Source organism: Ranitomeya variabilis, chromosome 3, assembly GCF_051348905.1.
Source record: "Ranitomeya variabilis isolate aRanVar5 chromosome 3, aRanVar5.hap1, whole genome shotgun sequence".
Taxonomy (NCBI): domain Eukaryota; kingdom Metazoa; phylum Chordata; class Amphibia; order Anura; family Dendrobatidae; genus Ranitomeya; species Ranitomeya variabilis.
The window spans coordinates 417,495,909-417,520,649 of record NC_135234.1 but is presented as its reverse complement, the minus strand read 5'-3'; the positions used below and the strand labels follow the sequence as shown (position 1 = coordinate 417,520,649).

Sequence of the window (24,741 nt, the reverse complement as noted above, 5' to 3'; positions counted from 1 at the left end):
ACTCCGCTTTGCCATAAAGTGAGAGCCTGAACTAAAGTAACCTCAGTGATGCACTGCAGGAGCCATTGTCTCCTGTCAGTGTGTCACTGGAGGCCCTATAGAGCAGTGACATCACCCGATGTCACTGTTCTACATTGGAAATCGTTGTGGGACATTCGTTATTAATTGGACTGCGTCGTACAGGGAGTATACGGTTGGTTTATTTTTAATTTTTTGCAGGCGATCGAGTATGGTAGGTATGGTGAAATTAAGAATATTAAAATACTTTTTTCTGGCTGTGTCTTTTTTTTTTTTTTTTAACCTTTCACTACTGTAGGATTAATAATGGATAGGCGTCTTATTCACGCCTCTCCATTATTAACCGGGCTTAATGTCACCTTACAAGAGCAAGGTGACATTAACCCCTTACTACCCCATATCCCACCACTACAGGGGAGTGGGAAGAAACAGGCTAAGTGCCAGAGTTGGCGCATCTTAGAGATGCGCCATTTCTGGGGCGGCTGGGGGCTGGTATTTGTAGCCGGGGGGGGGGGGGGTTAATAATAATAATAATATATCCCAAGGAATGAGATAGATAGATGATAGCTATAATAGATAGAAAGAATGACATAGATAGATAGATAGAAGGAATGAGATAGATAGATGACAGATCTATCTATCCATCTCATTCCATCTATCTATCTATATTTATATCTATCTATTATCTATATCTTTTTTCTATCTATCTGTCTATCCATCTATCCCATATCTATCTATCTGTCTATCCGTGTGTGTAATAGTGTGGGTTGGACAAATGTAAAATAGGAGGTTGGACAATAAATGACATAACAAATCTTTTTTTTTTTTTTTTTTTGGTTCAATAATACATCTTTATTTAGCTTTCAAAAACGCATCAAATAATGCATAAAAAGCTCATTAAATACGCACCTGCATTTTCTGCCAAGAGATGAGGATTCAGTGCAGAAAAATCCGCAGGCAAATCTGCAACATGTGCACATACCCTAATGCAGGGATCCCCAACCTGTAGCTCGGGAGCCACATGTAGCTCGCGAGCCCGTGATGTGTGGCTCGCGGCTGCCTGCCAGCTTGGTGCATTAGCACCAGGTGTAAATAACTATTAAGAGCAGATCTCTAAATGGTGACTTGTGTGTGTAGCCCTGTACAGAAGAGCAGATCTGAATGGGGATGAGATAGGAAACCGTGGAGCTTGGCATACTGCCTTGGTGTGATTTCAGTGGAAAAGCTTTGGTTGTTATTATACCGGTAATGGAGGCTCTTAGTGTCACTACTGAGAGTGGGGAAGGAGCTGGTTGTGGCTCTCGACCCTCTCTCAGAGCTGAATGTGGCACACGACCCTCTTTCATAGGTGGATGTGACTCTAAAGGTCTGAAAGGTTGGGGACCTCTGCCCCAGGGCCGTTTCTTCAACAGGGCGGGCAGGGCGGCCACACGGGGCGCCGTGGGGCCGGGGGGCGCAGGAGAGGCCTCGGGCCCCGGTGGTCCCCTGCCCGCTGCTGCTGCTGTTTAAGGGCTGTCAGGGGCGCGGATGCCGCGCTCAGTGCTGGGCGCGCCCTGCCCGAACTCAGCTGCAAATCTGACAGCTGAGCGGTCAGATCATCGCCTCGCGTCGCCGCGCCCCCCCCCCCGCACCGCACACACCACAGTCTCACAACCTGCACTCCCACACTGATAGTATTATTTTCGGTGCCGGGGGGGGGGGGGGGAGAAATTTCCTACTCTCGCCCTGTGTCATTTTTGGGCTAGAAACTGCCCTGCTCTGCCCTAAGGGTAAGTTCACTCAGGGCGTTTTTGCTGCTTTTTTTTTTTCTGCAGCAAAACCTGATCTTCTTGGCAGGAAAGAAGCTGCGTCAAAAACGCAGGTTTATGTGCGTTTTTGGTGCGTTTTTTTCAACACCCATTCAAGTCAATGGGTGAAAAAATGCAGCAAAACCGCTGAAAGAAGTGACTTGCTCTGTGTCCAAAAAACACAGCAAAGCACAAAATACTGATCACACAAAAAACCAATGTGTATGCATGACATTTCTGAAATCTCATAGGCTTTGCTGGTATTGTAAAATGCAGGTGAAAATTAGCATAAAAAAACCCTCTGTGTGAACTTACCGTAAGACTCATTTATTTTGCCTCTGTCATTGCCAATGTAGGGCTCGTGTGTGATGTGAACACAAGCTCCGATAGATCAGAGGTTCTTCCCATTAGCAGTGTATGACTACACTTCATTATTACACATCTATGGTTAGTGTTCCTCTTCATCTATAGAAATAGAGAAAATGTGCCATCAGATTATGGGACTAATTAGAATCTCATTAGCTGTGCAATTAGTTGGATGATAGTTAATGGAGGAAGCCTTGGACACAACACCTTTCTGATGTTTCTGCCGCTCCCCTTTCTGAGAGACTGCAGACTTTTCTTGTGTCTAGTGCAGTAAACAATTGAGTTATACAGGAGGAGGACATATTTTCTGTTTTCCAGCTATGACCATTACTTTCCAGATAAGTTTCTGCTGAACATTGAGACAAAACAGACGCTGTGAAATTAGCCTGGATGTCCTGTATCAGCAGTCTCATGGGTAGAACTCCTGCTGACATTGTCCTCCTCTCAGCTGGCATTACTAATGCTAATGAGCTGCAATTTCTCACTCTAGCTATAATCTTGTATGTACAAGACATCTTATCACTTCTATTCTAGGGATAATCTGTCCGTGTGTGATTGGATTGTTAATTTAGACAAGTACTGTGTTTGTACCTGACTGTAATCTCTGCATCTTCCTCTGTGATACCAGAGGGGGTTGCTTCTTGTAGGACTTTTCACAGCATGGCTTGGGACTGAGTGAGTGATAGATGTGCCGACCATTATAAGACATTACAGTAGAACTACATGCTACACACACTAATCATCCAGAAATGTGAATAAAGGTACCGTCTCACAGTGGCACTTTGGTCGCTACGACGGCACGATCCGTGACGCTCCAGCGTTGCTCCATTATCGCTCCAGCGTCGTAGACAGCAGTCACACTTCGCAATGCACAGCGCTGGAGCGATAATTTCATGACGTATTTGCGATGTAGAAGTCGTATGGGACATCATCAAGCTCCTCCACCCATTACATCATATACAATATTGTGCACACCTTTGTTACACGATGCGATCATGTCCCCACAGCGGGACACTTGACAACGAAAGAAAGTTTCAAACGATCTGCTACGACGTACGATTCTCAGCGGGGTCCCTGATCGCAGTAGCGTGTCAGACACAGCGAGATCGTAAGTATATCGCTGGAACGTCACGAATCGTGCCGTCGTAGCGACCAAAGTGCCACTGTGAGACGGTACCCTAACATAGATCCTACTCCTTGTAACCAGATAATCAATTAGGCATGTATTAGTTTCTAAATGACTGGGACATAGAAGCCATGGGTCGATTTAAATGGTCCATGTTCGGGTACCAGTAAAGGCTACTTTCACACTAGTCCGTCGGTACGGGCCATTGCAAACCATCGGGCCAACGTACCGACGGTCAGTGTGTTAATGTAGCACAACGTGGGCAGCGGATGCAGTTTTACAACGCATCCGCTGCCCATCGTGAGTTCTGGGGAGGAGGGGGCGGAGTTTCGGCCATGCATGTGCGGTCGAAAATGGTGGACCCGACGCACAAAAAAAGGTTACATGGAACTTTTTTTGTGCCGACGGTCCGCCAAAACACGACACATCCATCGCACGACGGATGTGACGTGTGGCAATCCGTCGCAATGCGTCGCTAATGCAAGTGTATGAAGAAAAAAAATGTTTTTTCTCCAAAACGACGCATTGCGACGTGCGTCGAACGACGCTAGTTTGAAAGTTGCCAAAGGACTCTTTGTTAGGCCACTAGTGCAACTATCCCATTTTACATTTTTTATACCTATCAAAAAAAAACAAAAACCATGGAACCCACAAGAGTCATTGCACCAAAGTCTCTTGCACTCTTGTCGGGTGGAGGCTAGCCCCTTCAGACTTTCATCCACTGTGAGTTCTGACACCTATCACATCTTTCTTGGTATTGGACTCACACTGCCCATGCTTATCTACTGGCAATAACACCTACAATAGGTACATAGTCATCAGACATGGACTATGGGGCAATAGATGGTCAGATTCATGTTTGTTGCCTACATGGAAAAGAGATGGCAATAGGATGTACTATTGGAACAAGATTGTTCTGGAAGACCTCAATTCCTGGCATTTTTGTAGATGTTACTGTAACAGATGCCACCTACCTAAACATTACTTCAAGGCCATGTGCATCCCAAGTGTTCAGGAATAGTTTGAGGAGCATGGCAAAGAATTAAAGAATTTGCAAATTACCACAATCTGAACCCAATTGAGCATATTTGGTATTTGCTAAAAATAAAAAGTCTTATCCATGAAGGCCATATTTCATAACTTACTGAACCTAAAGGGTTTTTCCCAACTGTAGTGGGTACTGTCGGATAATGATTATAAATACAAGCAATTTACTGTATATTAATTTTTCAGCTATTCGTGACTTAACACTTCCCTTTTGTTTCCAGCTCATTGTCTTAGAGACCGACCACCTCTTCTAGACAGCAGAACAGCCTTTTTGTATTGTGCTTTGAACCAGTGCTTTGAAACTGGTCAGGATTACCGGAGCACACTGTTGCCTCCTAATCCAGCCAGACTTCAGCGCAGTGTTTACAAGCTAGACTGCAGTTGCTCCTAGGGAGCGAGCTGTAAGCAGAAAAGTGTTAATATTTCCAAAAACTGCTACAAATTTTAATAAGCAGTGAATATTATTTATTATTATAGCGCCATTTATTCTGTAGCACTTTACATGTGAGGAGGGGTATACATAATAAAAGACAAGTACAATAGTCTTAATCAATACAAGTCATGACCGGTACAGGAGGAGCGAGGACCCTGCCTGCGAGGGCTCACATTCTACAAGGGATGGGTGAGAATACAGTAAGCAAGGGTAGAGCTTGTCGTGCAGCGGTTTGGTTTATCGGTGGTTACTGCAGGTTGTAGGCTTCAGGTTCTTTTTGAAGGTTTCGATGGTAGGCGAGAGTCTGTTATGTTGGGGTAAAGAGTTCCAGGGGGTAGGGGGGATGCGCAGGAGAAATCTTGTATGCGATTGTGAGAAGAAGAGAGAAGGAGATCTTGTGAGGATCGGAGGTTGCGTGCAGGTAAGTACCAGGAGACGAGGTCACAGATCTATGAGACGTGTTGAGGATGGCTTTGTATATCATGGTTAGGGTTTTGAACTGGAGTCTCTGGGCAATGGGGAGCCAGTGCAGGGATTGACAGAGGGGAGAGGCTGGGGAATAGCGGAGGGACAGGTGGAATAGGCAGCAGAGTTTAGAATAGATTGGAGGGGTGCAAGAGTGTTAGCGGGGAGTCCGCAGAGCAGGAGGTTGCAGTAGTCAAGGTGGGAGATGATGAGGGCATGGACTAGGGTTTTTGCAGATTATTGGTTGAGGAATGTACTGATCGGGGAAATATTTTTGAGTTGGAGTCGGCAGGAAGTGGAAAGGGCTTGGATATGTGGTTTGAACGAGAGATCAGTGTCAAGGATTACACCGAGGCAGCGAGCTTGTGGGACTGGGGAGAGTGAGCAGCCATTTAGTTTAATGGATAGGTCTGTTGGGGGAGTTAAGTGAGATGAGGGAAAGATAATGAATTCTACAAAAGTGCTTATTTTTAAAAACGCTATCTGACATTATCCATCATGAAGATGGCAATAATCCATTAAAGTCTCTCCAGGCTTCCCCCTACTTACCTTGATTTTCTTCAGTCTATTTTATGACAATTACCTCATAATCACCTTTTTCTCACAGGTAATTTAGAAGTTGTTCTTGTTGTAATGGTATCTGCTCTCTAGACCAGGGGTGGGGAATCTTTTTTTTTTTTTTGCCAAGACCATTTGGATATTTATACCATCCTTCGGGGGCCGTACAAACTCTGCCCACAAAGTACAACCTGACTCTGGCACTGGTGTCAGGATGTAATCTTTCATTGCATGCCCTTCAGTTTTCAGTAGTGAACACTGCGTGTGTGTGCTAACAGAGCGAGAAGAAATAATGAGCTTGTTATAATCAAAATACACCTCCCTGCCCAAGAATGTGGTCCCTGAGAATCTGCTCGGGGGCCTGATAAAAGGTCATCGAGGGCCGTAAATGGCCCTGGGGCCTGAGATTCCCCACCCCTGCTCTAGATAGTGACTTCCCGGAGAACCTGAGATAGACTTATGTTTATACACAACTTCCAGTCCTAAGGGTGCTTTCACACTGCGTTCAGGCACCCATTCATTGGCCCCTTCGGGTTTACATGTGAAATTCCTTGCAAAACTGGATTCTGGCGTATGCGCCAATGTGGCCATAGTCTATAAAGGTTTTGACTGAGCGAATGTGCGCTGTGTCCTGCATAAATTTCGGACATGTACCCCTACTGGAGGTGGACACTCAGACATAGTAGTGGCATGGCAGGAGACCGCACCGTCCAGAGCCAATGATGACATAGGACAAGTGTTGCAGACTATATCACATCGATGTAGGTACTGTTAGTAAGCTATAAGATCACAGAGCACTTCTCTGTCCTAACGTTACTGATTTAAGAGCTAGTGAGACCTCACTGGGCCTGATAGAAAGGTTGTCATTTGTGACCAATAGCTTTGTATCTCAAGTCTTTGATATATATTTTTCTTTTAGATTTAATCTAAAAACATAGTAAACCAGACAAAATGGAGACTATTGAAATGGGGTCATTAATAAGAATAGGGGCCCGGCTTACGTTAGAATTCTGTAATTTTTCTACTTAAAAAATGCCAATAGTAAATTTAGTATCATGACTTATTAAAAATGTATCACGGCTGAAGGCTTATTTGCATAAGGTTGAGGTGGAGACTGAGTCTGCGCTGTAGTCACACAATGGCTGGACACTGGTCAACTTACAAGTCGTAGACGTAGGAATAGGAGACCCTTGTTCCTCCTTGTTTACCTTCTTCACATTTACCTCCTTGAAGCATTGTTGTCTACAATTTTTGAACCATGAAAAATGCATTTTGACCAATTCAAAAAAACAAATAATAAAACAAAAAACTCTTGAAAGTTCTCGATGAATAGAGCAGCTTAGTCCCTTTGTCATCTAGTCACCTCTTTTGTGCATTTCCAGGTACTCTTGCTCTTCCTGAAGAAACAAGCAATTACTTTTCAGGAAATTGACGCCTACATAGAGATTCATTAGACTAAAGAGGAAAAATAATGGAACTATTTCTGCATTTATATAACCATTGACATGAAGCTGATTATGTATCCATAGTGTCTCTTCCCCATGTCCCATTGCTTATGTAGTCTGTTCATAAATCATATCCTCACTTGTCAAAACGGAGTGTATTTAATTAGAAATAATGTAAGTGTGGTTATGCCTTCTGGCAATGCAAATGCTCTGCGTCTGCTTGACTCAGTCTTCATGAGTTGCTCTCTACGTGAATTGCTTCTGAACAACGCCATTTCCATCAGCCCTTGTGACTTAGCTGATTATATTATGTGTTGGCTGGGTCCTGTTCTGTTTTTACAGAATCATAGGCTTTGTATAGATACATATGAGTAATACACTGTATATGCAGCTGTATAATGTGATGTAATAGGGTGAATTAACACGTATTCCACCAATGTATGTTACAGATATGGCTACTATTGGCTTCCAAGTGAAAGAGAAACCAAGAGTACTGTAATGAAAACATAAGCTGATATATGCCATTCAGATGAATGCAGAATTGAGATGGCCCTTTAGATTTCTGTGCAGTTTTTCCATTTGCCCATGCCACACATTGTCCCAGAAATGTCTTTAATGATGCCACTAGTTTCATAGCACCGTGGTACAGCACTGAACAGATTTGCTGCTTTGCTATTGAAACCAATAAGAGGCTTTTTGTGGGCGGGTTTCACGTGCATCTTGGTGCAGAACACATGCCAAAATCTGTTTGAGAAAACTTTGTCCACCTACCCTACCAACAAGGGAGGTTTCTGAACATCTTATATACCGTAACACTGGGGTCTCTGTGCCCTGAAGTCTTCCGCTTGTCGATTTTCTTGGTTAGCCAATAAAGGTATCATTTCTGATTTTCTTTTGTGGCTTAAAAGTCCATGAGTGTGAGCTGCTGGTGTGCGCTGCCTTACACCCCCTCTTCAACCTCCTGGGTTGATCTCTTTGCCGCTCCGCTGACCCCACACAACCTTTGCTCCAACTCCCAGGCCTGGGTTCAGGCTCCAGGGCAGGTGACTGATGATCACTGTCACTGAGACTGGCACATAATATGACAGGACTGAGCGTTTTTTTTTCTCTTCCTCTTTCTTTCAATCTTCTTTTCTCCCCCTCTCCCTCCCCCACTACCGGCTTTCTCCCCTCTCCCCTCCCACCATGTAGCACATGCAGATCTGTGAGTGGCGATTTGCTGGGAGGGTTGAGGGCTGCTCCGGCAGCAGGGGGCTTTGTCTGTTTTGGTCCTGGTGTAAGTGAGCAGTTGAGGACTATCTGATGTGCAGTGCTACACACATTTAGAAGGTAGGACATTTACACCATCCTCCTTTATTCTTGCTGTGATGGAGTTATGTTTGTAGGAAGGAAGTGCTAGGCCATTACCACACCACTTCGATTCCTCCTCCGATATAAGATGCTCAGTTCTGTTCTGCCATTCTGTGGACACACAAAGCAGAGAACACACTCTTTTACCTCTTCACAATAAACTTTAATATTCTTTTTATTGTCAATGGATAATGGAAGAGATGTCAGGCATGTAACTTGCAGGCTGCAGAAAAGTAGATTTCCTGAAGATGATAAAGTAGCGATCAACAAAGGGCATTGAGATGTTACTGAGAGATGAGTGCCATCTAAGTACATCCTGCCAAGAGATCCATATTTATCCAAAGCGTGGTAATGGACGTCCTGGATGAATAATGTCTTGGAGCCTAATAATTAGATATTCCGTTGTGGTAATTTTACTTCCTCTGTATTGCCAGGGTTTATTTGAAATCCTTTATTATTGTCCCCATTTATAGTCAGTAAATTAGTATTCAGCTAAGTTTTCTTAATGCTATACTGTGAAATTGTAATTTGCACTTAGGAAACAATATCTGACATTTCCCATTTCCATCTACTATGAATTGCGATTTTTTTAACAGAATTGTTGAAATATTTTACTACACTTGTAGATGTGAGTAACATAGTTCGCACACTTAGTAGCTTTAGGGACAAGCAAGATCACTGAAGCTGCCAGCATGGAGGCGGCTATGGACTGTGCTTGTAAAAGGCCCATTTTAACATGATTTACATTTTAAAGTGTTTAGAACATAAAAGGAGTCTATCGGGTTCAAAAATGCAGTTTACCTGCAAGTAAAGAGGTATAGTTATTCCTGGCTGGTTACTTGGAGCAGCAGCTACAGGAACAGAATAATGTTTTATTCCACTGCAGCCGCTCACTTCAAATAATTGGAGAGGTGCAGAGATGGTTACAGTCACTGCTCGTTGTGTGCTGTGCTCTGTAACCACTCCTGAGCACGTTGGCAGCCTGATCTGTGCACACGCATACTGCACACAGAGCAGGCTGTCAATCACAGTGCCAGGGTGTGTCCACAGCACACTCACTGTATAGTGAGCGGCGGCTATAAGGAGAATATAACTTCATTTTCTCCCTGTAGCCGCAGCTCTAGTAAGTCAGCTAGACAGAATTTAAAATAAAATTACCTGCTGATTACCTCTTTATCTGCAGGGAAATAGTGCTTTTTGGACATGACATGTTCCCTTCAATGATTTCAATAGTTTTTTGACATTTTCATTTATCTTGTAACCTGGGTGGCATCATCACACCCAAACATCTAGATCGTTATTCTTTATTCTGACTTTATACATGAAGTGCCGCTCAAGTCAGACTCTACTTCATTCAGTATTCATTCAGATTGAATAAGGTCATTTTCATCAAGAATGAAAGATAAAAAAAAGTTTGATTCCTTTTGTTAGGAAATAATAGGTGGTAGGCGAACTTGGCCAAAAAGTGATACTTCGTCATCAATCGTTTGAGATGCAGAGTTAAATAACCCGAGGCCACAGATTTATCATCCATGTTTTCGGTTCCAGTTCTTTTTCGTTGGTGACTTTTCTTAAGGAAGCCAGATGTCTATAAAGTGCATTATTGAAGTAATGCTGTTGAGCACCAACATTTTCTGCACAACTTTTGCTAGTGAAGGAAGTCTTGCATCAAATTTCTTCATGGACTATCTGACCATTCAGACAGCAGCAGCGAACAAATCCTCAAAGCCCATGTTGTAGGCAATCCTTGTATGGCTCTAGTGCATAGATGGATAGTTCACATGGGGGGCTTTTTGATGTTTGGAGCAGCAATATATGTAAAGTTTCCTGTTCCTTTCGGTTGCTGTGTAGGCTATTCCTTGATATATTTAACCTAAGATTATAGTCATATGAACACGTTTATGGTCAGGGTGTCTTATTCTATGCCAAAGGCAGGCGTAAATAGCAGCTGGCAATAAGGAGGGGGGTCCTGCTTTTGTCTTTTGAAATCTGCTTTGGTTTGCAGAAGTCCAATCCCTCAGCTTGGCTGGTGCTAAGCACCACAGTATCCCAAATGTTACACCCATATTTACAAACCTAGAGCATGACCTTAATTAAAGGGGAGTTGAACTGTCCCTGTTTGTTTTTTATTCATCTTTGGTGTGACCAATTTTGAAGCTGTCAGTTGCTTATCCTTATACTAATATAAGACCTAAATGAAACCAGGCCATATTATTTTTATGCAGTCAATAAAAGCCCCAATATGGGTAGACTGTTCAGATTTACTGGGCCTCACCTTATTTTAATATAGACCACGTATAATGGCAACTACACAGAGTACAGCTTGGTTGGGGTCTCCGGTGAGCTATACCTTAGTAGGATTGGGAAAGTCTTTTAGTTTTAACTCCCAATAAGTGTAATTAGATTGTATAATTTGTAATCTATTACTGGACTCAATAAGAAGTACAGATATGATTTAGAAAGGTTTTTTTTTTTATAAATGCTACACTTTTCTACTTTCAATTCTTACAACAGTCACTGAGCAGGTGGTCTTGTCTACTACTTCTGGTAGACCCCCTTCAGTTTAGAAAGCTCTCCCTCTTGGGAATATATTTGCATAATTGGAGCGATCATATTGGATTCTGGGCTCTGAATGTACTCTGCACTCAGTTATATAGGAAATTGAGGGCTGAGGGTTCTCCGCTCCCACTTTTCTCTTTCCCTAATCAGACAGTACGGTATAAATGTTGCAGTAATGAGATATTCTGTTGTCTGGGACATATGCTTTTATCATTATGCAGGAGATTGTAGACTGTGTGCCCCGGAGTCGCTGCAGCATAGGGTCTGGTAAGAGGCAGTAAAGCTGCTTACATATAACAGATGTATGCCTCATTATATTCTGCTTAACATTCCTGCGAGAGGTCTATTTCTCTGCCTCCAATGAGGCAAGGTCGCTATTGAATTTAAGTAATGGCGTATATGTAAGGACATTTGACGGCCATGTTTACCTTTTAGTTTGTGTAACTTGATCAGGGTCTTTCCAATTAAATATTTAGCAGGAAAGTGGTGTCTGTCAGGCCCCTAGTAAACATATGCTGCATCTGAAACATGAGCATGTTCCTCTGATGTGGGGCACAGAAGGACAAACCAAACAAGCTCAAGGAGGAAAAGTAGGCTCTAATAGGCAAGTATTTTATATGCAGGAGAGAATCTGGTCCTTAAAGAGACATTACAAAATCAGTGATGATGATCTTTTCTGAAGGAATTGCAAAGCTGTCTTCTGCGGGATTTCCACACTAAATACGTGTGGCTTTTGCTCCAGTTGCGGTGATGTTGTCTGTATACCACTAAGTTTGCCCTTTTCGTGGCTGGCATATCTGGCCCCTTTGAACTTTGCCTTTCAGTGACTTTTCCCTGTAACACTCCATATTCTTGTTTGGTAAGGAGACACTGAGTTCTATTGTGTGGAAGGAAACAACCACGTTCACATTGTACTAGAGGGCATTGTTTCCTCTTTATGTGCCAGGATTTCTCCTTGGCTGCTCTTGAGTGGAGTAAAGCGCTGTCTTGCGCATACACATCCACATACCCATGACAAAAATGCAGGTATCATGCCTTAAGTGTCCATTGGTTTCTAGAGACCAGTTGCTTTGCTTTCTGACAATAGGCTTCCAAATGTCATCCTATATGGTGAACCATCTCCCTAATTAGCCAAATGTAAACTGCCTCCGAGCAGCTCTGAGTACTGCATTATTACAAAGTTGAGTGACAGACCCTCGCAGCAGACAATGAAGGAAAAGAAGTATCAGGCAAGTGGCATGTAAAAGTTTGGGCTCCCCTGGTCAAAATTACTTGTATTGTGAAGAATTAAGCAAGTTGAAGATGAAATGATCTCTAAAAAGGGCTAAAGTTTGTGTGCTCAGATAGCTTTGACCAAGGTTTCAGCCCTTAATTAGCCTGTTAGGGTTATGGCTTGTTCACGATCCTCATTAGGAAAAGCCAGGTCACTACTGGACAAACATTTCTGTCTATGCTATTTCTATGGCCTGTCAATTATATTAATAGTAGGAAATGGCACAAATACAAAGGTAACCAATGAGTATTGGTAAAATCTGCCTCTTCAGCACTGACCTTCCAGTGGCCCCCCACCAGGTCTCATTTCCTTCTCTGCAGCCTCGATGTGCCGTGCAGCCAATCATTGATGTCATCACTGTAGGCTAACTATGACAAGAACGTCAGACTTGAAGTGGCAAAGAATTTATCCCAGTATTGTTGTTTTACCACATTTCATTATGTTAAAGTACATATTTTAAACTCCTGGAAAATTTATTTTAGCTGGCTAAAATGGGCCCAAATGGCAAATAGAAGTCTTAAAGGGGTCATTCTGAATCTGAGACCCACATTGATTGCCAGAATGAGACCCTGTGTGCCCAAGTTTAATAGCGCTGCAGTCACGCATATCATATCATTCACAACACAAATATATGAAAGCATTAACCTATGAATAAGATACATTGTAGCAGATAAGGGCCCTGAGCTGACAGTACATTGATTTCATTACTCTGGATCCAGTATAAATCACTTTTGTCTCCATATTTACTGCAGATTAGCAGGTAGAAAATATAGAAATTCGCCCCTTGGTTGTTCATAATGCAAACCTTTACTGAAGGAATACCATAAAGGATAGTGTATGCCATGGTTCAGTGATTTTTTTTTTTTTTATGTAAAAAATCCTGAGGATTTCCACTTGTCTTGTGTGATGTATAGTATAAAAATTAGAACTAATTATATTCTTTTCTATTCTGTGCAGTCTCATTATCCAAAAACACAACTGCCTCACCCTCTTCTATAAAGGGTATCAGACGCTCCATGCAGTCACCCCAGAAACCTGCGTTGGCACAGAAAGGGAGGAAACCTATTCGAGACAAGCCCCTTGAAGAAGCACCATCTCCCACTCCTCCTCCAAGAAAAGGCAAGCGTCCAAAGAACCCAACACTGGTGAAAAATGTCCTAAATGCTGATAACTTAAAAACAAGGCGCAGAGGATTAAAACCGGGAAGAAAGGTGATGACCTTCGATTTACATTTTTTTTTCATGCATTTCTTAAGATGACGAAACACATATTTGTCCACAAACTGATCAACCGTGCTATTTTTCCGCACTAAGTTTGCATTTACGGATCCGTGTGAAATGTCTGTGTGCTGCCCCTTATTTTTTTATTATTGGTTTGCAAACAGACCTATTGAGCAGGATTTATTATTATTATTATTATTATTATTACTTATTGTTATAGTGCCATTTATTCCATGGCGCTTTACGTGTGAGGAGGGGTAGCATAATAAAATAGGTACAATATTCTTAAACAATACAAGTCATAACTGGTACAGGAGGAGAGAGGACCCTGCCCGCGAAGGCTCACAATCTACAAGGGATGGGTGAGAATACAGTAGGCGAGGGTAGAGCTGGTCATGCAGCGGTTTGGTTGATCGGTGGTTACTGCAGGTTTGTAGGCTTGTCGGAAGAGGTGGGTCTTCAGGCTCTTTTTGAAGGTTTCGATGGTAGGCGAGAGTCTGATGTGTTGTGGTAGAGGGTTCCAGAGTAGGGGTGATACGCGAGAGAAATCTTGTATACGATTGTGGGAAGAGGAGATAAGAGGGGAGTAGAGAAGGAGATCTTGTGAGGATCGGAGGTTGCGTGTAGGTAAGTACCGGGAGACGAGGTCACAGATGTATGGAGGAGACAGGTTGTGGATGGCTTTGTATGTCATGGTTAGGGTTTTGTACTGGAGTCTCTGGGCAATGGGGAGCCAGTGAAGGGATTGACAGAGGGGAGAGGCCGGGGAATAGCGGGGGGACAGGTGGATTAGTCGGGCAGCAGAGTTTAGAATAGATTGGAGGGGTGCGAGAGTGTTAGAGGGGAGGCCACAGAGCAGGAGGTTGCAGTAGTCAAGGCGAGAGATGATGAGGGCATGGACTAGGGTTTTTGCAGATTCTAGGTTGAGGAATGTACGGATTCGTGAAATATTTTTGAGTTGAAGTCGGCAGGAAGTGGAAAGGGCTTGTATATGTGGTTTGAAGGAGAGATCAGCGTCAAGGATTACCCAGAGGCAGCGAGCTTGTGGGACTGGGGAGAGTGGGCAGCCATGCACTGTAATGGATAGGTTCGTTGGGGGGGTCGCGTGAGATGGGGGAAAGATGATGAATTCTGTTTTGTCCATGTTAAGTTTCAGAAATCTAGCGGAGAAGAAGGATGAAATAGTGGACAGACATTGAGGGATTCTGGTTAGTAGGGAGGTGATATCTGGTTCAGAGATGTAGATCTGTGTGTCATCAGCATAGAGGTGATACTGGAAGCCATGATATTCTATGAGCTGTCCCAGGCCAAAGGTGTAAATGGAGAAGAGCAGGGGCCCAAGGACTGAACCTTGTGGGACTCCGACAGATAGGGGGCGAGATGAGGAGGTGGTGTGTGAGTGGGAGACGCTGAATGTCCGGTCTGTTAGGTATGATGAGATCCAGGATAGGGCCAAGTCTGTGATGCCAAGGGATGAGAAGGTGTGTAATAATAAGGAATGGTCCACTGTGTCAAAGGCAGCCGACAGGTCGAGGAGGACAGAGCAGTGTCGCTTGCTCTTGGCGGTTAAGAGGTCATTGGTGACCTTAGTTAGGGCAGTTTCAGTGGAGTGGTGTGACCGGAAGCCAGATTGTAAGCGCTCAAAGAGGGAGTAAGAAGAGAGATGGGAGGACAGTTCAAGGTAGACGTGTTGTTCCAGTAGTTTGGGATGTAGTTGGGATGTAGTCCAGGATGGATGGGATGTATTCAGACATCTATTAAAATCATAGATCCGTTAAACTCGGAGCATGTTCTATTTTGATTCAATTTACAGGGTCAGAATAGGAGATACTTACTGGGTCCATGCGCCTCTGATTTGTGATTGTGGCTTTAAGGAGCAAAACCTACATGTAACCTGCAGGATGTGAGAGCTTGACAATTGTGGGAGTAGCGGGGTGTCCAAACTGCTTTATACGTATATCTCAAAATGATCTCTATAACATGTGTTACAGCTCTGTTTTGTATGTATTGCTTCTTACATAATCCTCTAGCCCACCTTTGCTACTAGCCAACCCTTGTTACTATCCGAGCTTTACTAGCTGACCCTTGTTACTAGCCCCCTGTTGTTACTAGCCCCCTGTTGTTGCTAGCCCACTGTTGTTACTAGCCCACTGTTGTTTCTAGCGACCCTTGTTTTTTGCCGACCCTTGTTTCTCGCCGACCCTTGTTTCTCGCCGACCCTTGTTTCTCGCCGACCCTTGTTTCTCGCCGACCCTTGTTTCTCGCCGACCCTTGTTTCTCGCCGACCCTTGTTTCTCGCCGACCCTTGTTTCTCGCCAACCCTTGTTTCTCGCCAACCCTTGTTACTCTCCGAGCTTTACTAGCTGACCCTTGTTACTAATCCACTGTTGTTACTAACCCATTGTTGTTACTAGCCGACCTTTGTTTCTAGCAGACCCTTGTTTCTAGCAGACCCTTGTTACTAGCCAACTGTTGGTACTAGCCAACCCTTGTTACTATCCGAGCTTTACTAGCTGACCCTTGTTACTAGTCCACTGTTTTTACTAACCCACTGTTGTTTCTCGCCCACTGTTGTTTCTAGCCCACTGTTGTTTCTAGCCCACTGTTGTTTCTAGCCCACTGTTGTTTCTAGCCCACCCTTGTTTCTAGCCCACCCTTGTTTCTAGCCCACCCTTGTTTCTAGCCCACCCTTGTTTCTAGCCCACCCTTGTTTCTCGACGACCCTTGTTTCTCGACGACCCTTGTTTCTCGACGACCCTTGTTTCTCGACGACCCTTGTTTCTCGACGACCCTTGTTTCTCGATGACCCTTGTTACTAGCCAACTGTTGGTACTAGCCAACCCTTGTTACTATCCGAGCTTTACTAGCTGACCCTTGTTACTAGCCCACTGTTTTTACTAACCCATTGATGTTACTAGCCGAGCCTTGTTACTAGCCGAGCCTTGTTACTAGCCGAGCCTTGTTACTAGCCGACCCTTGTTACTAGCTGGCCCTTGTTTTACTGTGGAGATGGTTTGTAACTATCTTTGCGTGTGTGTGTGTAAATATGTAAATATATATATATATATATATATATATATATATATATATATATATATATATACATACATACACACACACACACACACACACACACACACACACACACACACACACACACACACACACACACGTTTCTCTTTTTCCTTCAGTGTTTGTTTCTAGGCTTCACAAGGACTTTGCTTTAAAGGCATATCCTTAGGAGTGCGGCAGATAATTTATTCAGCTGAATGTTGGGATGGGGTCAGATAACCACCCATCTGATATGGAGGGTTTATCCTAAGAATTGACCATTAATTTCTGAGTACCAAAAAAATCACCTCAATTCTGTTAGCAGGCAGTGGTGTATTGTATGTGTCAGAGATTTGACTGGAAAAAAACAACACTATAATGTTTATTGCTTGCTGCCAGGCAGCCCACTGTGCCCTCTGTAGAATCAAGCATGGTAGTCGATATGAAAGATGAAGGGTGCTTGCCGGCCACATAATATAGAATTGGAGCACACAGTTGAGATCATGGCTGTGCGGAGAGGCTGCTGCTTGCCTGGGACTGAGCAACATGCACTCTTCCAGGAACATGTGGCTCTGTAGGACAATGGCCACTATGTAAAGCAGATCACATCTAGCAGAGGGGCTGCTGACAGGTCCTGTTTCAGAGCAGCTGGAGGGCAGATTGACTTCTCAGTGTATTGATGACTAGCAATTGGTTTCAGCTATCAATACAGCATTAATGGTTATAGACATGTAGAAGCAGCTGCAGGGAAATCTACAAGCTCCGCTTTCATCCCCAATGTGCTGTTGTCCTAGAAAATGATGGACAGACGGTAATTTAATGCAGAATGTGTGCAGTTATTTGCATGCAGGCGATTGTGAAGCCAGTCTGCTCACACCAGCACCTTTTCTCCCGCCTCATTATGTAGTCGCACATAAGGATCATTTCAAAATTTTAATAGCAATCGTATCAAAGCCGTCATAGTGCCGGTCTGTGTCACACTCAACACAGGCTACTGTTCATCACTTTGTGGTGTTGGCAAACACGTGCTCTAAGAAACTGAACTTTAAAAATAGATGTTTTGTTATCCAGGCACGCGGTTTCCCCCCTCAGTGAAGCAGCAGTAATTACTTTGTATGTTCTTGCCAGACCCTCAGGCAAAAGACACCAAAACTTTCTATTGAAGGTCCTCTCCAGTCTTCCTCTGCCAAGGGCTGGATAATGGCATCTGTGACACTCATTTTGTTCTAGACAATGTGAAGTGTGTGTAATATTTTCATCATTTATCTTCCGATTATAATTATTAACCTTTTATGTCCCCGTTTTATTTTTTCAGAAAGAGATCCTGCCATTACATCCATTACTCCCTCCTGCTAACTGTGACGGAGACCTGAATAAATCTCACCTGATAAAAGATGTCGGTGGCATCACAAACTCCTCACTGACTGTGATTTCTACAGGTAATGTCTCTTCGCTCCATTATGAGAATGCTTTCTCTGCTGTGTATTTATGCCTGTGGATTCACAAGCCATCTTGCACATTTGGGATGTGGAAGCTTAGTAGTATGGCATGGCGGAATTGAATTTCCCTTTTGCACTCAGTAGGCTTTTATGCAGCCCTAAACCATATAAAAACATCAGTATATCACAATGAGGTGTTAAGTGACAATTCTCATTAAACACGGCTCTGCTACATCCTAAGGTTTCACATCCTAAGGCTGGAGTGACGCACAACGTATAAAAATACGGTACGTTTTTTACAGACCAAATACGCAGAAATGTTCCCTGAACAGTGATCAGTATGTCATCCGTAGGCAAGGTGTGGCTGCGTATTTTGAGCATGTAAACCTCCGTATGGCATCCGTACGAAATCTCGCCGGCTTGCAAAATGGACATAGAATGGATCCATGGGCTCAAATATTCGTGAAAACATATATACAGTCTAAATAGATAGATAGATAGATAGATTTAATACAGAGCTAGATAGCAGAAAAGCCGGTAATTCAGTTGTCGGCTTTTGCTATCTCCTTATCAAACCCGACAGGATATGACACATGGTTTACATACAGTAAACCATTTCATATCCCTTATTTTTTTTTTTTTTACATATTCCTCACTAATAATGTAAGAAGTGTCTGTGCAAAATTTGGGAGCTCTAGGTGTTAAAATAAAGGGTTAAATCACGGAAAAAACTGGCGTGGGCACCCGCACAATTTTCTCTACGGGAGTGGGAAGAGAGAGGCTAAGTGCCGGAATAGGTGCATCTTACAGACGTGCCTTTTCTGGGGTGGCTGGGGGCAGATGCTTTTAGCCAGGGGGGGGAGCTATAACCATGGTCACTCTCTAGGCTATTAATATCTGCCCTCAGTCACTGGCTTTCCCACTCTGGCGGAGAAAACGTTTTTTCCATTATTTAACCCTTTATTTTAACACCTAGAGCTCCCAAATTTTGCACACAGACACTTCTTACATTATTAGTGAGGAATATGTAATAAAATAATGGATATGAAATGGTTTACTGTATGTAAACCTTGTCTCATATCCTGTCGGGTTTGATAAGGAGATAGCAAAAGCCGGCAATTGAATTACCGGCTCTTGTGCTATCTAGCTCTGTAATAAATATAACTAATATATATATATATATATATATATATATGTGTGTGTGTCATTTATGTATGTATGTATATATATATATCTATATATATATATATATACATACACACACACCTATACTATGTAGACATTTATTTTAGCTATTCTATTCTAACCTGTCAGTGTGATGTTACTGTGCACCGCGCTGAATTGCCGGCTTTTCTATAGAACACCGCTGCGTATTTGCCGCAAGTCACACGCATGGTCCGTGTGTAATCCGTAGTTTTCTCGCCCCCAGAGACTTTAATTGGCGGATTTTTTGCACAATACGCTGACAAACGCAGCATACTGCGATTTTCTCAGCCCGTAAAATACGGCCGAGAAATATACGGCAGATTAGGGCAGCTCCTTAGAGAAACATTGGTCCGTGTGCAGTGCGTTGTTTTTGCGCCTTTCATACGTCCGTATTCCTCTCTAGTGTGACCCAGGCCTAAGTGTGTAATAGGATGATTGACCTTTTATATAGAACTGCAATCAGTGTCTGTGTGCATATAAGGGTGTATTCACACATTGCAGAGTTGCATGAGAAAAATCAGACTATTTCTGTACCAGCTTAGGCTGGTTTCACATTTGCGTCTGTGCGTGCCTACGTTTGATCCACATGCGTCATGCATACATATATTTAACATGGTGTTCGCATGCTTTTGCGTACACATGCGTCGTTTCACGGTGTGCGGCGAATGCAACATTTTTGGAGGCGTTAAAAAATCCGTCAAATATGAGCAGGCAGGCATGCCGATGAGTGCATCAACAAAACGCATTACTGCCTATGAAAACTCATACGTACGCAAGGACATGTGTTCGATGCGCTTGCGTACTTCGGACTGCGCATATCCAGGAACCGATTGAGACACGCCCTCTTGGAAATATCAACCGCATGCGCATAATGCAAATGCAGGCAAAAACGCATACACACATACAGTGTTTTTTTCTGTCATGCGTAAGCTGATGCGGATAAAAAACGCTTCGTAAACATACATTTTGGCATGCGTTTGTGTATGCGGATGATACGCTGCGCACATATACACAAATGTGAATTTAGCCTTAGTAGATGAGACTTTCATAAATATGTGGAAATCATTGTGGATTTTATATAATAAAATAACATATATGTATAACATGGATTTTGCTGCAGATAATTTCTTAGCAAATCTTCTACCTGTGAACATACTTTAGTGGTGCATTTAGGTATGCCAATTTCGACCCATCAGAGCACCTTAATGAGCCATTTGCTCTGAATTACTGGACTGCTTACTTTTTATGATGAGCAATGATTGGGATATATCGATTGTGAATGCCATAATGTTCTCCCCATAGAGTACCATCTTATCTACAGCACATCCCCTGTCTACACGGTGCTCCTAATAAGAATGATTGTTTTACCAGCATAAACAATTCAATCACAGGATGAACAGTTTTTTTAACTTGTACATCAGGTGATCTGCCGATAATTGGGTTGTTCTCTGATTATGTACTTTAAATGCTCCATAAGCATTTTTTCTCACTATGAAATGAAACTAGTAAACATTGGCCTCATAGATAATGTGATTGCATACATGTTACAATAAAATACATTTCTTATTTTTAGTTTGCGTTTACGTGAACAAACATGGAAACTGTGGCCCTCATCTGGATAAGAAGAAAGTACTACAACTCCCAGACCATTTTGGGCCAGGTCCAGTGAACGTAGTGCTACAACTGGCAGTACAAGCCTGCGTGGAATGTGCCCACATCTCTAAACTAGTGTTTGGCTTCCTGAAGTCTGGACATCATGGGGGAGAAGTTATCACAGGCAGGTTTACATTCCATACATCATAAGATGTAATAGCTAACATTTTAGATTTTATAGTTTTAGTTTTTTAAGGTTGATAGTAGACTTAAGAAGCAATCCTCCAATCAAAGTTTTTATCCTCTTAATATATTGCAATCCCACAAAGGACAACATCTACAAGGAGTTTGTATGTTCTCCCTGTGTTCGCGTGTGTTTCCTCCAGGTTCTCTGGTTTCCTCCCACACTTCAAAAACATACTGATAGGGAAATTAGATTGTGGGCCCCAAAGGGGACAGTGCCAATAATGTCTGTAAAGCACTGTGGAAGTAATGGCCCTATATGAGTGAGTAAAATAAATAGATCATATTGTATAGCACTGTGTACTTGCATTTGTTTATTTTGCCTCAGCTAACTCTTCTCTTTTCCATTAGGTTTATTATATCGTGATTAAAAACTGACTAGCTGAATCCTTCTAAGCTCTATGGAGAAACAGGAGGTCAATTTTCTCTGCACAAGTCATGAGTCATTACTGCAAATGTCTATGGCAGAGGGGAGGAGCGGAGCAGCTGGGTTAGGAGTTGAGGAGGGGAATGATACATGCAAAAGAGACTTCCTGTTTCTTTATAAAGCAGAGAAAAGAGATTAACTGGGTAGAAAGATGAAATGAGCAATTGTAAGTACACAGTGGTATATAATATGATGACTGCAATATATTAAGAGGATTAAAGCTTTGATGGGAGGAGTGCTTCTTTAAGTCGATAGAGTTCAATCTATAATCTAACATGTTGATCTATTCTAGAGGCCCTATGGGGCATACTACAATAGCTCCATATTGGGGGTAAAATTCCTTCTGCATGTAATAACACATGTACTTTAAAACATTTGCTTTTAATCCCATTACCATTCCTAACATTGGAGAGACTCCTGGCCGACCTATTGAATGAATATCCTGTGTGCCGCAGAACCGAGTTGACTATTCTCATGTCAGCTCTTTGTTAGCTAGTTTTTCTTAATATGCAGTGCCATGTTTATACTGTCGTTCACCTTGCTTTCTCTGTATCCCCAGCTTCGTTTGATGGTGAGCTGCACTCCGTTCATCTGCCATCCGTCAACAGTGCGTCATTTGTACTGCGCTTCTTGGAAAAATTATGCCACAGCCTGCAATGTGATAATCTGTTCAGTAGTCAGCCATTTAGCCCTTACATGGGGGGAGCACAAAGCCCAATGGACTACGACAGAAGCAAATCTTGTAAGAATCCCGTATTGAATCATGATGTAACATTAATGTGCTGTTTATTTATTTCTATATTCTAATCTAAAGATCAATTCAGTGTTTTTGGTTTAGCAATACGCTCACCAGGAGGGTGGCGTTGGCAGAGAGCTTGTAATTTTTTTGCCCTGCATGACGTTGACAAATCCTTAGCACGAAAGCGGTATGCAGGGAAAGAAAACTCCCCCGGAGAATGTCATAGACTGCTTTACCTATGTAATGTGGCAAGACTGATGTCTAACCAGGTCGCACAGCTCTCACTGCCAGCTGTTATTAGGCGGGGGGGGAGCAGAGTAGTATAGTATGTCCTTACGAACAACACATGCATTGGGAATAATGCCCTCGTACCTGGGATAGATACAGAGCACTGTATGTAACAAGCACTACTCACGTACTACAGCTCTCCTCTAATGAGAGGTGTAGTGTGTGAGCAGCTCTTTTCACATACAGTAGTCTGTATTTACAGTGGGTATGGAAAGTCTTCAGACCCCTTTACATTTTTCACTCTTTGTTTCATTGCAGCCATTTGGTAAATTCAAAAAAGATAATTTTTTTCTCATTAATGTACACTGTACCCCATCTTGACTGAAAAAACAGAAATGTAGAAATGTTTGCAAATTTATTAAAAAAGAAAAGCTGAAATATCACATGGTCATAAGTATTCAGACCCTTTGCTCAGTATCGAGTAGACGCACCCTTTTGAGCTAGTACAGCCATGAGTCTTCTTGGGAATGATGCGACAAGTTTTTCACACCTGGATTTGGGGATCCTCTGCCATTCTTCCTTGCAGATCCTCTCCAGTTCCATCAGGTTGGATGGTGAACTTTGGTAAGATGTTAAAAAGTAATACCCCTTCTTTACTTTATATGTGTTTTACCAATGTTATACAATTCTGGAAAAATCTGCAGGAACTGTTCAGTTGCTCTTTCAGGACTGGCTAAGTATAGTGTTTCATCACCATTGCTTATTCCTCCCGTCACGTCTGGAGCAATGCAACATTTATCTGCCTGGCAAAAACCAATGGTCTTTTTGTCTTGTGGTCCTTTTTTTTTTTTAGGGTGTGCATATTGTCATTTCCATATAAATACAGATTGCTCATAGGATTGCAAAATAGCTCTAAATTATTCTATTTTTTTTTTTTTCAAGCAAAAGAAGAATTGTCAGACAGGAACAACAAGAGACTCCTACAAGAGTCTCCCCCTTACACGGCTCCGCTTTCTCCAAAGTTACCCAGGGCAGAAGCCCACCCATCAGAAGGTGAGTGAGGATAAGTGCATGCATGTCATTTACACAAACGTCTGATCAGGGTGATAGGGAGAAGTCATTGTCGCTATAGGTGGCACGGACTCTCGTGGAGCCAGACGTTTGCATGTTAACAGTCAGATACCTGAGAAATACGCCCATAACCATTTTGAACCCCTTTTCCCTTTTTGATTGCCCTGTACTGCACACAGTATGCCCTAAGCAATGTACTGATTGCAGAGGGATTCCTGCTATTCTTTTTTTTTTTCTTGCAGTTTGTTTCCAAGTGCTGGTAATATCAAATTGCTTGTGCTCCCTACAGAAAGTCTTCCAAACCCAACAACCTCGTTAATAATTTTCTGGACATTATGTATCCCTAACGAATAGAGGTTTGCAATGTGAACTGTCCATTTTCCACAGTGTTCCAGTCTGTTCCCTTAGTTTGCTGCAGGTAACTTTTCCCACGGATAGAAATGCATGTGAAATAAATCTAGTCCCAAATTAGATTTTCTTGGAACAATGTAGTGGCTGACACATCGTAAAGGACAGTCTTTGTACTCGAGCATTGCTTCGGGTCTAATTTTGTAAGCAGTAAATCGATTCTAGTCATGTCTTTTCACCGACAGCTGAAACCTTGCCCCTGCAAGAGAATGAGAATCCAAAAGATCCCAGATATGCGGAGGAATCCATGGATTCAGCACTCAGCGCTGTCAATCCCCCCAGTTCTTCACCCCGTAACACAGCCGAGTACCGTTCTGCGGGCAACACGCCAGCATTTTACAGGGCCTCGCTTCAGCCTATGACTCCTACCTCAAACACTACTCCCTTGGTACGCAGATCATCCTCCAGCTCAGCAGGAAACAGCTGCTACTATGAAAGTGGCAGAAACCGGATGCACCGGAGGATCGAAGGTAATCATAGCAGAAACCATGCCAGAGAAATCTCACGATTTGTAAGGCTGTTATGTCACCGAGATGTCTGTGCAAAATGTATACATGTCTGTTAACAGTATGTCCCCTTCATGCATTGATTAAGCTTTAATGTGACTGTCTGGGCCCTCTGATTCATTAAAATGATTTATCAGTGATACTTTACATGGAGGGTTTATTTGCATTTAATGTCAGGGTTTG

At 42.8% G+C, this 24,741-nt stretch overlaps 1 protein-coding gene across 7 annotated transcripts in view; it reads left to right on the top strand.

Annotated features, from left to right (window-relative positions):
• The window catches only part of SCML2 (Scm polycomb group protein like 2), a 135,316-nt gene that overhangs the window by 104,731 nt on the left and 5,844 nt on the right, over positions 1–24,741 (top strand). For all 7 annotated transcript variants that reach the window (XM_077296330.1, XM_077296331.1, XM_077296325.1 and 4 more), the window contains exons 7-12: positions 13,385–13,638; positions 18,014–18,137; positions 20,917–21,120; positions 22,166–22,348; positions 23,516–23,626; positions 24,238–24,522. In XM_077296330.1, coding sequence (XP_077152445.1) covers positions 13,385–13,638; positions 18,014–18,137; positions 20,917–21,120; positions 22,166–22,348; positions 23,516–23,626; positions 24,238–24,522 — 1,161 coding nt within the window. The remainder of the gene's footprint in view (positions 1–13,384; positions 13,639–18,013; positions 18,138–20,916; positions 21,121–22,165; positions 22,349–23,515; positions 23,627–24,237; positions 24,523–24,741) is intronic.